The 13,548-nt window shown below is 51.2% G+C and overlaps 5 protein-coding genes across 5 annotated transcripts; 4 read left to right on the top strand and 1 right to left on the bottom strand.

Moving 5' to 3' along the window:
- Positions 1–1,718: 1,718 nt before the first annotated feature.
- On the bottom strand, positions 1,719–2,937 carry AA0111_g9638 (hypothetical protein; the record flags this gene model as incomplete). Its single annotated transcript, XM_028656218.1, has 2 exons — positions 1,719–2,355; positions 2,411–2,937. The coding sequence occupies 2 exons, from the start codon at positions 2,935–2,937 to the stop codon at positions 1,719–1,721; spliced, it is 1,164 nt and encodes a 387-aa protein (XP_028502848.1).
- A 1,372-nt stretch (positions 2,938–4,309) lies between these two features.
- Positions 4,310–5,149, top strand: AA0111_g9637 (hypothetical protein; the record flags this gene model as incomplete). The annotated part of the gene is made up of 1 exon (XM_028656217.1): positions 4,310–5,149. One exon carries the CDS (start codon positions 4,310–4,312, stop codon positions 5,147–5,149), a length of 840 nt encoding a protein of 279 aa, XP_028502803.1.
- Positions 5,150–5,436: 287 nt separating this feature from the next.
- On the top strand, positions 5,437–6,535 carry AA0111_g9636 (hypothetical protein; the record flags this gene model as incomplete). The annotated part of the gene is made up of 3 exons (XM_028656216.1): positions 5,437–5,439; positions 5,493–6,200; positions 6,257–6,535. 3 exons carry the CDS (start codon positions 5,437–5,439, stop codon positions 6,533–6,535), a joined length of 990 nt encoding a protein of 329 aa, XP_028502854.1.
- Positions 6,536–7,333: 798 nt separating this feature from the next.
- Positions 7,334–9,227, top strand: AA0111_g9635 (hypothetical protein; the record flags this gene model as incomplete). Its single annotated transcript, XM_028656215.1, has 5 exons — positions 7,334–7,481; positions 7,809–8,045; positions 8,102–8,859; positions 8,912–9,108; positions 9,158–9,227. 5 exons carry the CDS (start codon positions 7,334–7,336, stop codon positions 9,225–9,227), a joined length of 1,410 nt encoding a protein of 469 aa, XP_028502856.1.
- Positions 9,228–9,587: 360 nt separating this feature from the next.
- On the top strand, positions 9,588–12,951 carry AA0111_g9634 (hypothetical protein; the record flags this gene model as incomplete). The annotated part of the gene is made up of 9 exons (XM_028656214.1): positions 9,588–9,648; positions 9,702–10,225; positions 10,286–10,544; positions 10,598–11,525; positions 11,572–11,663; positions 11,715–12,019; positions 12,066–12,360; positions 12,411–12,586; positions 12,640–12,951. The coding sequence occupies 9 exons, from the start codon at positions 9,588–9,590 to the stop codon at positions 12,949–12,951; spliced, it is 2,952 nt and encodes a 983-aa protein (XP_028502855.1).
- Between the last annotated feature and the right edge of the window lie 597 nt (positions 12,952–13,548).

Raw genomic sequence — 13,548 nt, 5'->3', positions numbered from 1 at the left:
AAGTTTGACATGGAGACAAGCATTACGGAAGGCGCGGAAGAGGCGCATGGCTCAACGTTCGCGACCAGTTCTGTTGTCTCCCGCTACCAGCTTCTCGAACGCCCAACCAATACCAAACTCTGCGCGCCATGACGTCGAGAGCCCTCGTGATGTGTCAAGAAACGGCGCGAATTGCAAGAGTCCAAGACCCAAAAGTCCATGCGTCCCATCGGAACCGGAGGCAAGGGTTGGTATGGTGTGAAAAGCCAATTCCCATCGCCATCGGGGGTAAACGCTTAATTCGGCGCCCATACCGTTTTTAGACGACCCGGTACGATAGTGCAGAGGGAGCATACCTTACTAAAGTACGCCGTCCGACATGTTCCGCTCCAGCCTCGTGCTCCCCCGTTCTCCAGGCTCTCCAGGCCTTGCTGTTGGGTGGATCTTCGAGGAGACCCGGGGTGCTCACACGCGGGTTGGGGGCCGCCTCGGGCAGAACCGGCGGCGACTTCTAACACCATCAAGCACTTGCGGGAGAATATGCTTAGCAAGTCTTGTTGTGCCGAGCGGCCTTTTGTTGGTGTTCAATCTTGTGTGATACTATCGTCCCTCATCTCCATTGTGAATTACGCTTGGGGCCTATGACTACCCAGCCAGACATCATATCAGTGCGCACTGATCTTGGGATCGGAGGTGGACCACATCGCTGAATCCTACAACATCATAGCGCCTACATCGGACCACTCGCCTGCCTCCGACACTCTAGAGCTCCGATCCGATACACTACAAAACACAAGCCAAGCCATTAGCTAAATGACCCATATCACGACTCCACACGGAGCCTCACGAACTCTACCGTGTATATGCGCAAGCGGTGTGACTGGTCGAGAAGCTTCAGTGGATCATGCCCTGACTCGAGCAAGAAGAACCCCATGCTATGGCTTGGTTTACATAGCACAAAAACCTGTCACACTTCTTTCATCCTTCCTAGAATGATGTACTCGTATTTCTCTCTTGCATTAGTATGATTTGTGGCTGTCAACTCTAAGTACTCACTTCGTCACCGTCATCATCGAAATTGGACAAGATCCCATCCAGAACAACAAATTTGAGCTTTACATAGTATAGTTCCACGGCATCATCCAGCCTGTTGTCCAGATGCGTCTTGACTCCGTCACTTCCTTCGTTACTGCACGGTTCAGGCAAATTCGCATGGGTCGTAGCACGCGGTCGCCATCTATGGCATCTTTCTCCACAAGACCCACGGTTCCAGACACCTGGAAATACTAAAGGTTGCTGCACCGACAGGGGAAGATTTCGATGCCCAAATTCTTTCTGTCACTTTCATTGCTTTGCCTCTATCTACAATCTCTCTAATCCTGAACATTTCAGTCCCATCTATAGTTATGGTGTAAGCTATGCCGACATAACATGGAATTCTAGTGTCCGTCACTCTACAGCTCATACATTCCAGACAAGACAGTACTTTCAACAAGCCGCCAAAGCCTCTGGTCCATGTACTCAAGGAGATTGGAAACACCCTGACTATCAAATATTATAGGTCGAAATGACACGAGATACACAATGAGAGCAGTAGTTCGAGTATAGTATCCCACACAAGACGAGGACGAATCACCATTGAGCTACAATAGCGATAGATAGGCTTATGCTACTTATAACCTACGATAGGATAACACAATCCACCGGCCTGAAATCAACTGCCCGCCAGATGCCAACTCTTACTCCGTTGCCGGCGCTTTAAGCACCTCATCCAGCCTCACGACCGTCGCCGAAAACGGCGTGTGAATGCCAGTACCCCTATCGTCGTAGGTCTCACCTCCGTAAATCATCAGATGATTCGGCCTCTTATTAAAGATCTGGATAGCCCGACTGTACACCGCACCGGCTGGCGTAGCATGTTCCTCCCACTTATCCAACGCGCCACCTGCAGAGTTCGTATACACCTGCCTTCGATCCGCATCACTTACTATAATCGTACCGTTTGGTCCACCAAGCGGGCTCCAGACCACATACGGACTTGCATTCGGCACCGTACTGTTGTTAATAACGATGGGTCTGCCAACGCTGTTGCGGAAGTTTAGCGGGCTGTCGGCCATGACGTAGTAAACTGGGTAGTTCGAGCCGTACGAAGACGAATTTCCGATGGGCAATTCGTGGACGAGAATCCATTGGTTAAGCGGGGGAATAAAGGCTACTACCGTCATACCTGGGCGAGCGAGGTACTCTTCATAGGCAACGTCGTTTACAACTGGGCCCCAGGTTTTCAGGTCGGTGGAGGTTTGGTGGGCGAGTTTTTGGCCGTGCAGGGGGTCGCGTTGGTCCGAGTAGTAGGCTACCAACTGGCCTTGGTACTGTCTGCGTTACGTATTAGCACCAGTGGTGTTGAGTAGGTATGAATTGGGGTACTTACAAGAAGTACGGCTCCCAGATTGGCGTCGCGCCATTTGTAGTATTCGGCCTCCCGCCTTCAGCAACATGGCTTACGAACTCCCACGTCCGCGCACCGTCTCTGCTAGCATAGAGATCGATCCTTGTCCCGTTGTTACTCCAACTATTTCCGCCTCCCAGAATAGTACCGGCTGGGTAGCCACCCATTGGTTCTGTCAATTCTGTCAGCGCGGGCTGGGCGCTAAATCCCCAACCGTTGACTGTGTCGTGAAGATCGGAAACGTGCTCCCAGGATGCACCGCCATCTTTGGACTCAAAGATCGGGAAGTAGTTTGGGTTGTGACCGGAGAGGGATGCTGTAGCGATGATTGTTCCGTCTTGGAGCTCAATATAGCGTGGGTAAGTTATTCCCTCGGCGCCCGAGGTTTGATAGATGGTGTTGTTTGTAAAAAAGCCCCAGGGTTGGGGGGCGGAGCTGTTGCAGGAAAGAGGGTGTGCAATGGCATTGCTGGTCAATGCAGCTGTCGCTGCCAGGAGCTTGAACAACATCGCTGCAACCTTCTTCTAGTATTGGAAGGGGTGTTTGATTGATACTGGGGTCGTGTAGATCGATCGTAACCTCAGCTTAAGTACCTCCATTCCGTCTTGAACGCCACAAGGTCATTGGTTTTCAGCGGTTCGGATCATCTCCAAAGCTTAGCCTCAAGAAGCAATGTGTAGTTCATCGCTTGTATTGACTATATACCCGGCGGGCTGTATAACGTGGTGTCAGTACCCCATGGGGCATTTTTGCCGGTGGATGTAGCCCATATGTTTTCGCGCAAATCGCCAACATGCGCTGAGTTTTGCTGTATTCATGATATTGGTGAGGGGAAAACAGTCTTCTTCCGGGATTGGCTGTATCCTGACGGCGGGTAAGCCGGGTGTTGAGATCTTGTACATGCTTTGGGTGCCTATAATGGTAGATCGACATTAAAATGTTGCGAAGCGAACTCAACAGAACCGGGCGGGTAGTCTTCAAAGACTCGGCTCAGAATATTGGGTGTTTTCAGTGACTTTAACTGCATTTGTGTTTCTGTGAATTGCCATTAATAGAACTGATGGCTCTTATTAGGGTGTTATGTCGACGAGCCAAGAAGGGTCGAACATGTGATGGCTCCGGAAAAGTTGGCCGACATGGTATGTTATACTGGAAGGAACGTTGTATTGGGTTCTAGGGGCTAAAGTGTAAGGTCGTGATGACGGATGCTGCATATGTAAACAGCCGCGGGTCTTTATGCCTTTCTACCCCGAGCCAGAAGCCAAGTCAGAAAGTGGAGAGAGTTTCCGCACGGAGAATAGTATATGTACGAGCCCTCCTCCGGCAACGATTTTCTTGTGTTACTTGCACTAGTCGAATAGTCGGTTGGCATCCGAGTAAAAGAATGCCGTAATTCGGCGCATTGCAGGATACTAGGCGTACTACCCCATGGGGAAAGCAAATCACCGTGCATGATGCAACACTGGTCCACAAGTGTATCACCTGTCTTGTCCTGGACGAAGTGCCGCGAGTTTTTTCGCTTGGCATCATTTACCTGAAATACCTGTGGACTGGCGAAAATGCGACTTGTACAATGTCCATTGGGCATGAAGGTAAAGGTATGGAGAATGACCTCCTTTGAATTGTATAGAGGTCTTGGTTTTCTCGTACGGCAGATAATAACGGCAGTTAACCCCTAGTATTCGAGATGAAAGTCTGGAGTTGATGCCTAAAGCAGAACTCACGACAGTCAACCCCTAGCATACCAAGGAGATCGTTTGATGGGGTTGACGGTATGGAGATTATCGTTGAATGGAGCGCAGAAGATGAAAACATACTTAAGCGTCCGTTGCGAGACCAACTGACTGCCAACGCAACAATCGAGTCCAGCGATCAGCGACCATGTTTCGTCCAACCTCTTTCTTCGCACTTGGCGCACTTCTGTTTCTCGCAATACTTGATCACGCCTCCGCTGTCACAGCGGGTTGCGGCAAGTCACCAAGGTTGACCAACGGTGTCCAAAGGACGACGGTGAACGGCAAGCAACGCCAGTGGACCCTCCGAATCCCGAAGAACTATGACAACTCCCATCCCTACAAATTCATCTTCGGTCTCCACTGGTTGAATGGCGACATGACATCTGTCTCCGGCGGTAGCGCACCGTACTATGGCCTTGCGGCTCTCGCAAACGAGACGGCCATTTTCATCGCACCTGACGGCATAAACAAAGGCTGGGGAAACCAGAACGGTGAAGACATTACCTTCCTCGATACCATTCGCAAGCAAGTCGAGGATGATCTCTGCGTAGACGAGACACAACGCTTCTCCCTCGGATTCTCCTATGGCGGTGCTATGAGTTTCAGTCTAGCATGCAGTCGTGCGAAGGAGTACCGCGCCATCGCTGTGCTATCTGGTGCAACTCTTTCAGGCTGCGCCGGCGGAAACGATCCAATTGCTTTGTATCAGCAGCATGGAGTGAAGGACAGCGTCCTGCCCATCGCTTCAGGAAGGGAGATTAGAGACCGCTTCGTGAGACTGAACGGGTGCCAGGCTAAGAACGCGCCAGAGCCGGCGAAAAACAGCAGGCAGCGAATCAAGACGGTATACGATGGGTGCAAGTACCCGACACAGTGGACTGCTTTCGATGGAGATCATGTTGCGCTGCCCGGAGATGCGGGTAACGATGTTGGACCACAAAGTTTTACACCTGGTGAGGTCTGGAAGTTCTTCTCTCAGTTTTAAGGAGCGAGAATCTAGTGTGTTGGATTGATGGTGGGTGACTTGATGAAGTGAGGAAGACGGCTCAGTATAGCTAGAGGTGTATATAAATGTCAGTATTGAGATGATGAGAAAGTACAATTGAACGTATCACGCGTCTTGAGATGAGAGGTTGGTGAATGTGGAGAGTGAAGGGTGAGGGGCCAGAGTGACTGTCCGCACGTGAAGAGGCGCCCGCGCTACTCGGCTCCTTCCCCACCAGACGCGAGTGTCAACACCAACCAGACGCGTCCCAACTCGACCCCAACGTCATGGTAAGCATAAGCATTAACATGCCGCTATTCTATGCGCATACTGACTATGACAGGCGCGTCTCAGTGATGCGAATGGGAAGAAAAGGCGAGGCCGGCCTCCAGGCAGCCGCAATTCTAGTGGTGTTGTGAAGTCAAAGACGAAGCCCGCACCAAGGGCGGCTGCGGCGAAGAAGGGCAAACCTAGGAAGAAACAGGCGCAAGAAGAAATCGAGGACGAGCTCTCGATAGCTGTGGGCGCACAAACACAACCATCGAAACCCCGCAAGCGCAAATCCGACGACATCGCCGAAGCCGAAGACGAGTCGCGCAACCAGTACGCGCAGTTGGAGACTAAGACGAAGAGGATACCGCAAGAGCTGATGGACACATGGCCGCAACTGCCGCCTCAGGTCTTGGAGCAGATGACGGCCGTGGTACGCAATGCGAAGAAGGATATCGCCGAGACACAGCGAGACGAGCGCAGGATTATGGCCGCACACAACACACTTAATCCCCTTGTGCGGAAGCTGGCGCGTCAATTAGCTGAGTCGCGGATGCCTCCCCAGGCCAAAGACATCCACTTCAACATCGATAAGCTCACGGAGCGCAATGCCCAAGTATCACGAGAGGCCACGACAGTCCGGCATGCGAAGCAGCTGCTCAGTGAACAAGCCAAGATTGCTCAGCACTTGCTGAACAAGGACGAAGACAATCTGGACGCTCTGAAGAAGAACGTCAAGAGCTGGAGGACCGAGTGGAAACACCAGAAGAAGCACGGACGGGTACGTGTCGGTCTATTCTAGACAAGCTGAATGTGTCGCTAACCTACCTGCTGTAGCTCCACCCCTTACTCCAAGGCCAAGGCGATGCGACGACGAACAGAGACGGTCCAGACGATATACAGTTCAGGCCATCACAACCAGTAGACTTGTCCCTCCTCGATACGCCTAACGACGACCTTGCACCGGTGCTCGGACAATTGCGACGCAGCCTGGTGAGTATGCAGGGCAACCATACACAAGTAGAGGGTCTCGATACGGCCATGAGGGACGCGCAGGCTGCACTAGACCATGTCCTGTTTAAGCACGCCAGCGCAGTGCAGTACGCTGCTCTTTGAAGCGTCGACATGCAGGTCCCGCAGCGGTTTTTGTTCTTTCCATAATTATGCATGACTCGGCGTATGGGTTGGCTTCTGTGCAGGCGTACTGCACACGGGGGTGGGATGAATACCAGGGCAGGTGTATGGCGTTGGAGGGCATCTCTATCAATTTACTCCCAGTTTTAGAACTGCGATTCCGACAGTATGGTCATCGGAAAATGTGCATTTGCGGCCGAGTCCATTTATGTAGTGTAGCAACACTAGAAAGTTATTGGCTCCACCACCTTGGCATGGCCTCTCGGCAGAGCGGAGCCACTTCTGCAGCTACAGCCCTTCTATGCGAAACTTGTGCGAACTACAACACGTCAAGCACGTCGCTCTTCGCATAACCTGGAAATCATCCAAGATCGTCAGCGTCTCGCAGCGGGAAGCTGTCAAAATTGCCGCTAAGACATTCTCGCGGTGCACTTCTCCGCTATTGGATGTCCTGGCAGCCCCCGGGATCTTCCTTCCAAGGTTCGGTTCGGCAAAGCACGCGACCGCAGACATTCACCTGTCCCTTGTGCCTCTAAACCCACACCTCTCCGCCACTCGTCTACCGCGACTACAGGCTCTGCTGTGCCACCAAAGAACGTGTCTCTGGCGCATCGCGACCTTCTTTGCTCTTTCCGATGCTTCAGTGCCTGGCGAGACCCCTGTCGTAACACACATGAACCTGCGCGTCTCCAAGAAAAGCACCCGGCTCTGACACCAACCCACTATCCACACTTGATGACGGAAGCTGCACGACGATCAAATGGAGCTTCGCCAGACAACATGGCCGAATCCAAAGAAACAGACAAGGACAAAGTTGCCCCAGATAATGACGTGTCCAAAGCCCATTCTCCTGCGAAGAGCAAACCCAATGCGACCAATTCTGAGGCGCCTGCAAAGCCACCAAAAAAGCGTAGAAAAGTAAACCATGGTAAGCCATCGACGCTGTGTAGCCGCCAAGGCGTCCGCAACCTTGCTAACCTATATGCTTCCATGTAGCATGCATCTACTGCAGACGTTCGGTGAGCTCCACCCACATCCCCAGCATTCGATACATACCATGTGTTCGCATGTAAGACAATCTTTCCTGCTTGCTGACTCAAACCAATCAGCACATGACCTGTGATCTCGTAAGTGCACCAAATGAGGCATCATCTATTCGCAAGCTGATTGTGCCTTCGCCCAATGCAGGAGCGACCATGCACACGCTGTGTAAAACGAAATATTGGACACCTCTGTCACGACGAGCCGCGTGAAGGTGTTAAGAAGTCCAAGTCTGAGCCAGAGAATGGTGATGGACAGAGTCAGCCCACTCAGGTCGAGTCAACTCCCTCCGATGCAGCATCAACGGCCGCTCCACCAGTTCCGGATGCAGGGCTTAACCTGGCCACGCATCCAGTACCTCCTAATAGGGATGCCAGCACAACATCAGGTACCCGAAACGACCCCGTATCCGCGCCACAATTGCCTGCTTTGACGGCTGGTAGTCAGCCTTGTGAGTTACACTTCCTCTCAGCTCCACATCGTAATCGTCACTGACACTCCTGGGAGTTTTGGGTTACGATGGTTTGCTCTCGTCTCAGAACAACCTTCAGGACATGCAATTCCACCCTTCATATATGTTCAATACCTCAGAAGTTAGCAATGAGTATAACCTGCTCAACGATTTCCTCAACAACAGTCTCATGGATGACGGTGCATTCTATGGAGGCAATGACTTCCACAGTCTCTTCACCGATGCCTCACTCATGAACCAGATGGACTCTCTGAATGGCAATTCTGCCTACAGTGCAAGCACATCAAGACCGCCCCAATTACTTCCACCTCCCGCGCAGAATGCCGCTGGGAATGCTACATCACGACAAGCAGCTGGGGTCCCCATCGACAAGGCCAGAGAAAGATACCTCGTCACAGCCGCCGACCCTGCTGGAAACGACAGTCCTGAAGAGCGCATGAACAAACTACTCAAAGCGAAAGTCGACGCAGGGCTTCTAAAACCTTTCAACTACGTCAAGGGGTATGCCAGATTAAACCAGTATATGGAACAAAACCTGCAGCAGGCATCTCGCATCCGCGTACTTCGCCAACTAGATCGCTTCCGGCCCAAGTTCCGCGAGCGAATGCAGAGCCTGACGGACGTCGATCTAGTACGCATTGAGATGTGGTTCGACAAGAGCTTAATGGAGTACGACCGCGTCTTCGCTAGCATGGCGATACCTGCGTGCTGCTGGAGAAGAACAGGCGAGATATATCGCGGCAACAAGGAAATGGCGCGGCTCATCCACGTACCGATGTCGAAGTTGCGAGACGTAAGCCAGAACAACTATCGCTTGAATGTAGAGCAAGCTAATCAGAACAAAGGGTAACATCGCTCTGCACGAGATCATTGCCGAACCATCGCTGGTATCGTATTGGGAGAAGTTTGGCGCCATCGCATTCGATCATACGCAGAAAGCTATTCTGACGAGTTGCTCCCTGAAGAATCCAGATCCGCATTCCAAGGATCCAGAGATACGGTGCTGCTTTTCATTTACGGTGAAGCGAGATGCTTGGAATATGTAAGTGGTGGTCGGTGTTTGCATGGGAGCTTAGACTGACTGTGACTAGACCGGCGTTGATTGTGGGTAACTTCCTTCCTATCACTGAGGCTACGTCGGGGTCGCTACCAGCTTCGTAGAACCTTTATGGCAAGTTCACTGCTCACCGGAGGCATTGAACTGTAGTTTGTAATGAGTTGAGGATGTAGCAACATTGGGCTTGGACGTCTAGATGCATCCACCAGAAAAAGTATGTACACAATCTGTTGTGAAGGTAATTATGACTGCGGCAAGAGGCTTTACTTCAACATGTATATCCTATTGCTTGCATTTTTATCTGGTTGTATTTGTTCTTCAGTCTCTAATTCAGATGCACTCGCGTGTTGCTCCTTCCCAATCTTTTCACGTGTAGGTGAAGTTACCTTCGAGAATGGCAGGTCGCGACTTCACTTTCCACACGTCACCCTCCACCTGTCTTTTCTCCACCTCTTTCATGCAAGATGTCTCACGCGCAATCAGCAACAAGGTTAGAGCGCGAAAAGAAGTTGAAGGCGGTTCTGAGTGAGTGCTATCCTTTATACTTACCCTGCGCATGACGCTCACTTTCTTTCTAGCATTCGCGTCAACTCTCAGCGAACGCATCGAAACTGGTAACAATGACGCGACGCTCATCAGTGAACTCCAAACGCAGATGCGCGGCCTCCCTCTCCAAGCCTCATCTACCCTCACCGCGAAGCAAGATGAACTCGATAAACTAGGAACTGAGCTCTGGAACCAAGCTACACGCTTGCGCCGCAAAGACGAATCTAACATAGATGCACAATCCGAAGATGTGACAGCGCACAAGTTTCACATTCTGCCTTTTCTGCGTGCTTACGCGTTCATGCTGCTCGATTCAGCTGGCGGCCGGGGTCCGAAGGGGCGGCAAAGGAAGAACTGTATTCGATTGATCAAGGTTGCCTTGAAGGCGGCCAGAGTATGCATTGAGGGGAATGAACTGGGCGTTGCAACAAAAGTTCTTGAACGCGCCGCCGATTACGAAGATGTTCTGGGTAAGCGGGACGAAGGTGGGGATGAGAGGGACGGGGAGCTTGCAGATGGGTTCAGGGCGCAGTATTTTGCTGTGCGTACAACTCTGGTAATTGAACTATCAGGTGCGACGCCCTTGAGATGAGCCATCGAATTGACGCACGTATAGGCATGGCGTAGTGGTCGTGTGGACGTGGCAGAGCACATGTTTAGGAAGTGTAAAGAGTTTAGGAAAAGCTTCAACGCTACCACGACTGAACAGCTTGTTGATCTACTGTATGAGATTGGAAAAACCGCCCTGGCGAAGCGCGATTACGAAGTTGCCGCGAGGTGGTTAGAACGCGCCTTTGATGTCCTTGGAGAGCAGGATCTGGACATGTTCAGCCCCGAGATTGGTGAGCTGAGACTTAGCATCATGCAGAGTCTTGGTAAGAAGACACATCATACACATCCGGAAAACGACAGCTAATGATATCATCAGTCAACGCATACATGAAGACCAAGACCGTGGAAACACAAGAGAAAGCATGGCAAATGATGAGGTTGATGGAAACAGACTTTGGAGACAAAATGATCGTCTCCTTGCTGAAGATCGAACTCTTATCCCAAGCTCAGATTTTCGACACAACCGAATTCCACAATGTCCTTTTGCGCATGATACGCACCGTCGTGCTGAATGACACAAATTTCAAGACCATCATGCATTACATACACAAGCTGAAAGATCACAGCAACACCACCGCCTGCAAAGCGCTCGAGGATTTAATCGACGTTCGGCTCTTTCGAGAAGAAAACCAATCTTGGATCGAAAAAGCTGTCATCACACGTATCTGGATTGGAACAAACAACAATCTCGCTGACAATACGCTCGAGCAGCTCCAGGAGCTCTTCGATACTGTCGACCAGAACTCGAAGATTCGCCTTTCTGCTCCTGCCACACATGCTGCGCAGACTTTGTTGTGGAAGAAAGTAGGGGCTGCAATTAGCCAGGAACAATATCATGTGGCTGAGGCGTGGTGCCGGATGTGCCTCCATGCTATCTTCGAGAGAGCTGGGGTCCAAAATAAAGCGAAAGTTGCGAGAAAAATTATACAGTGTGCACTGGCGACGCATGACTATGAGGGCGCGAGGGAAGTGCATAACAAGATGCCAGAGAGTGGCAAGGATGAACCTGTGACGAGATATTTGATGTATAAGGCTGGTCTCCGAGGCGGGGATGAAGACTTTGCGGCTGAATGTCTCGATCATGTTTGTCGGGGTTCTGCGAAAGATGCTACTCTGCTTTATGCTTGTGTTATGGAGGCTCAAAGTGCGGGGAACAAGAGGCAGGCCATTCGTGCTCTGGAGAAGGTGCTTGAAAAGTACGAGCATAATGCGCTAGCAGAGATCAATCTTCCTGCGCTATTGCGGTAAGTCGTTCGCTGGAGTTGCTTTACGTTGCTGACAGGTGACCAGGTCTGCCACTCGTATGCTAGAGTCTGCACTTATCAAGGACGGCAAGATTGACACCGGCGTTTTGAGACAGATTTGCAGTGTCTTCGAAGGAGGTGCGTGGCAGCGCTCTTTCTGGTTGAAGACTTTTTCATAACACTCGCTAGCATGCCTTCAAGCTAAAGCGTCCCGTACGAGGCCGAGCACACCGGCTAAGGAATTGTTTACAGCCGTGGAATTTGAATGGTTCTTCAAGAATGCTTATAACATATCGCTCAAGTACTGTGCGGAGATGCCACCAGGGTCTCTGGTCAGGTTGCTGAGCTGCTGTATCGAGTTCATCAAACTGCTCAAGGGGAAGACCCAGCCAGAGGCAGACGGTGACCTCTGCCTCCGACTAGTGTTCTGCGAATTCCTCGCTGCATGCACCTACACCACTCTGGCACGCGCAGAGGATAACACTGAGCAGAGCGTCAGTCGCGTGTGTTGTTGCATTGACCAATAGCTGACTAGTTTAGATTCATTACTACCTGGAGACCCGCAAACACAGTCAAGAATTTCGACAAGCTGCAGCAGAAGGTATAGACAAACTCAGTGGACCGTCTCAAGCCGACATTATTTCCAAACACCTCCAAGTTGTCAAGCTGGAGCTTGAAGCTGTGCTCAAGCTTCAAAGATGGGATGAACTCGACAAGCTTTTCGACCAATGTTGGAAGTACAAGAGTCCAGACCACTACGAAACGTTGGCAGATCTTGTCCTGGTTGTACATGGGTGCATTCTGAAAGCGGGCGTAGATAAGAAGTACCAGACAAGTAAGACCTGAAGCTGAGTTGCGTGAGAACCGAACTGACAAGATTCGTAGAAGTACTGTCTGTTCTTGAGAAGATCATCAATCTGACGTGCCGACAATCAAACCGGGACATAACGAAGCTGGCTCGTTGGCTCCGGTGCCTGTTCAATATTTCACTTGAGCATGACGAGAAAGCCAGTCTCAAGTGCATTGAGCAAGTAACGCACATGGCAGCGAAGCAGCAAAACGTAAGTCCCATTTACCTTCTTACCTATTGATTCATTTTACAAAGTCCGTTCAGACCGTCCATTCTATCACTGCAAAAGTTGGACTGCACACACCACCGCTATCATCTGACCCTGCGAAGAACGCAGACGCTGCAGACCCGGCTGATAATTACATCAAGGAACTCGAGCGCTACCCCAAGCCAGAGCTCGAATGGCTTGCATGCACCCTCTTCAATCGTGCCGTGGACTATTATTTGCAGGAGAATGACGATGCGACAAGAAAATGGGCAGATCAGGCGTTCCTTGTAGCACAGTGTATTGACGATGGCGGTGCGACAAGGAATAACTTGATGAGTCGGTTCGCAAGGCTGGAGTTTGGAGAGTAACCGGCACAGTAAGCGGCTTGAGGCGCCCCGACACAGATCGTATCCAACGGGCAGGATAAGCACTTCGCACGTTATAGGCATAGCGCATTGTTGCATTTGTGGCTTCACTCCTGGGCATCGCATGTCCTCCACTGATACTCCTCAACTAAAATTATACACGTAAGGCCTTGAAATCTGCTCCACAGATTACGCCACTGATGTGGGTCGCTCGATGCCGACGCGGCCGTTCGTTCCGCGCGGCCAAACCTCACGTCCACGCATTTGTGTACGCGGCGCAGTGCAGATTCGGTGGCATGACAGCGATAAAAGAAGGGGATAGCATGTTTAGGAGACGCCACCATGCAATGTGTGGGTTAAATATTCTTCCACTGACAGATAACCATAGGTTGATAGCGTCGTCTGCAACGCGCACGCGACATGTATCCGCTTTCGGGCGTAGTAGACGTTTCTGACCCATGTCATCCCGGGGATGACACCCACAGCAAGGCTCGCACTGCACAAGCGTCGTCATGTTCCTCAATGCCCAGCCATGTTGACGCTGGGAGATCCCGCAGTTACGAGCCTATACTTTCACAAAGGCTGCCCGCCATTTGCTTT

Source organism: Alternaria arborescens (assembly GCF_004154835.1).
Source record: "Alternaria arborescens strain FERA 675 chromosome Unknown contig_28, whole genome shotgun sequence".
Taxonomy (NCBI): Eukaryota; Fungi; Ascomycota; class Dothideomycetes; order Pleosporales; family Pleosporaceae; genus Alternaria; species Alternaria arborescens.
Note: the sequence above shows the minus strand (reverse complement) of the source record. Positions and strands in the feature narration are given on the sequence as shown.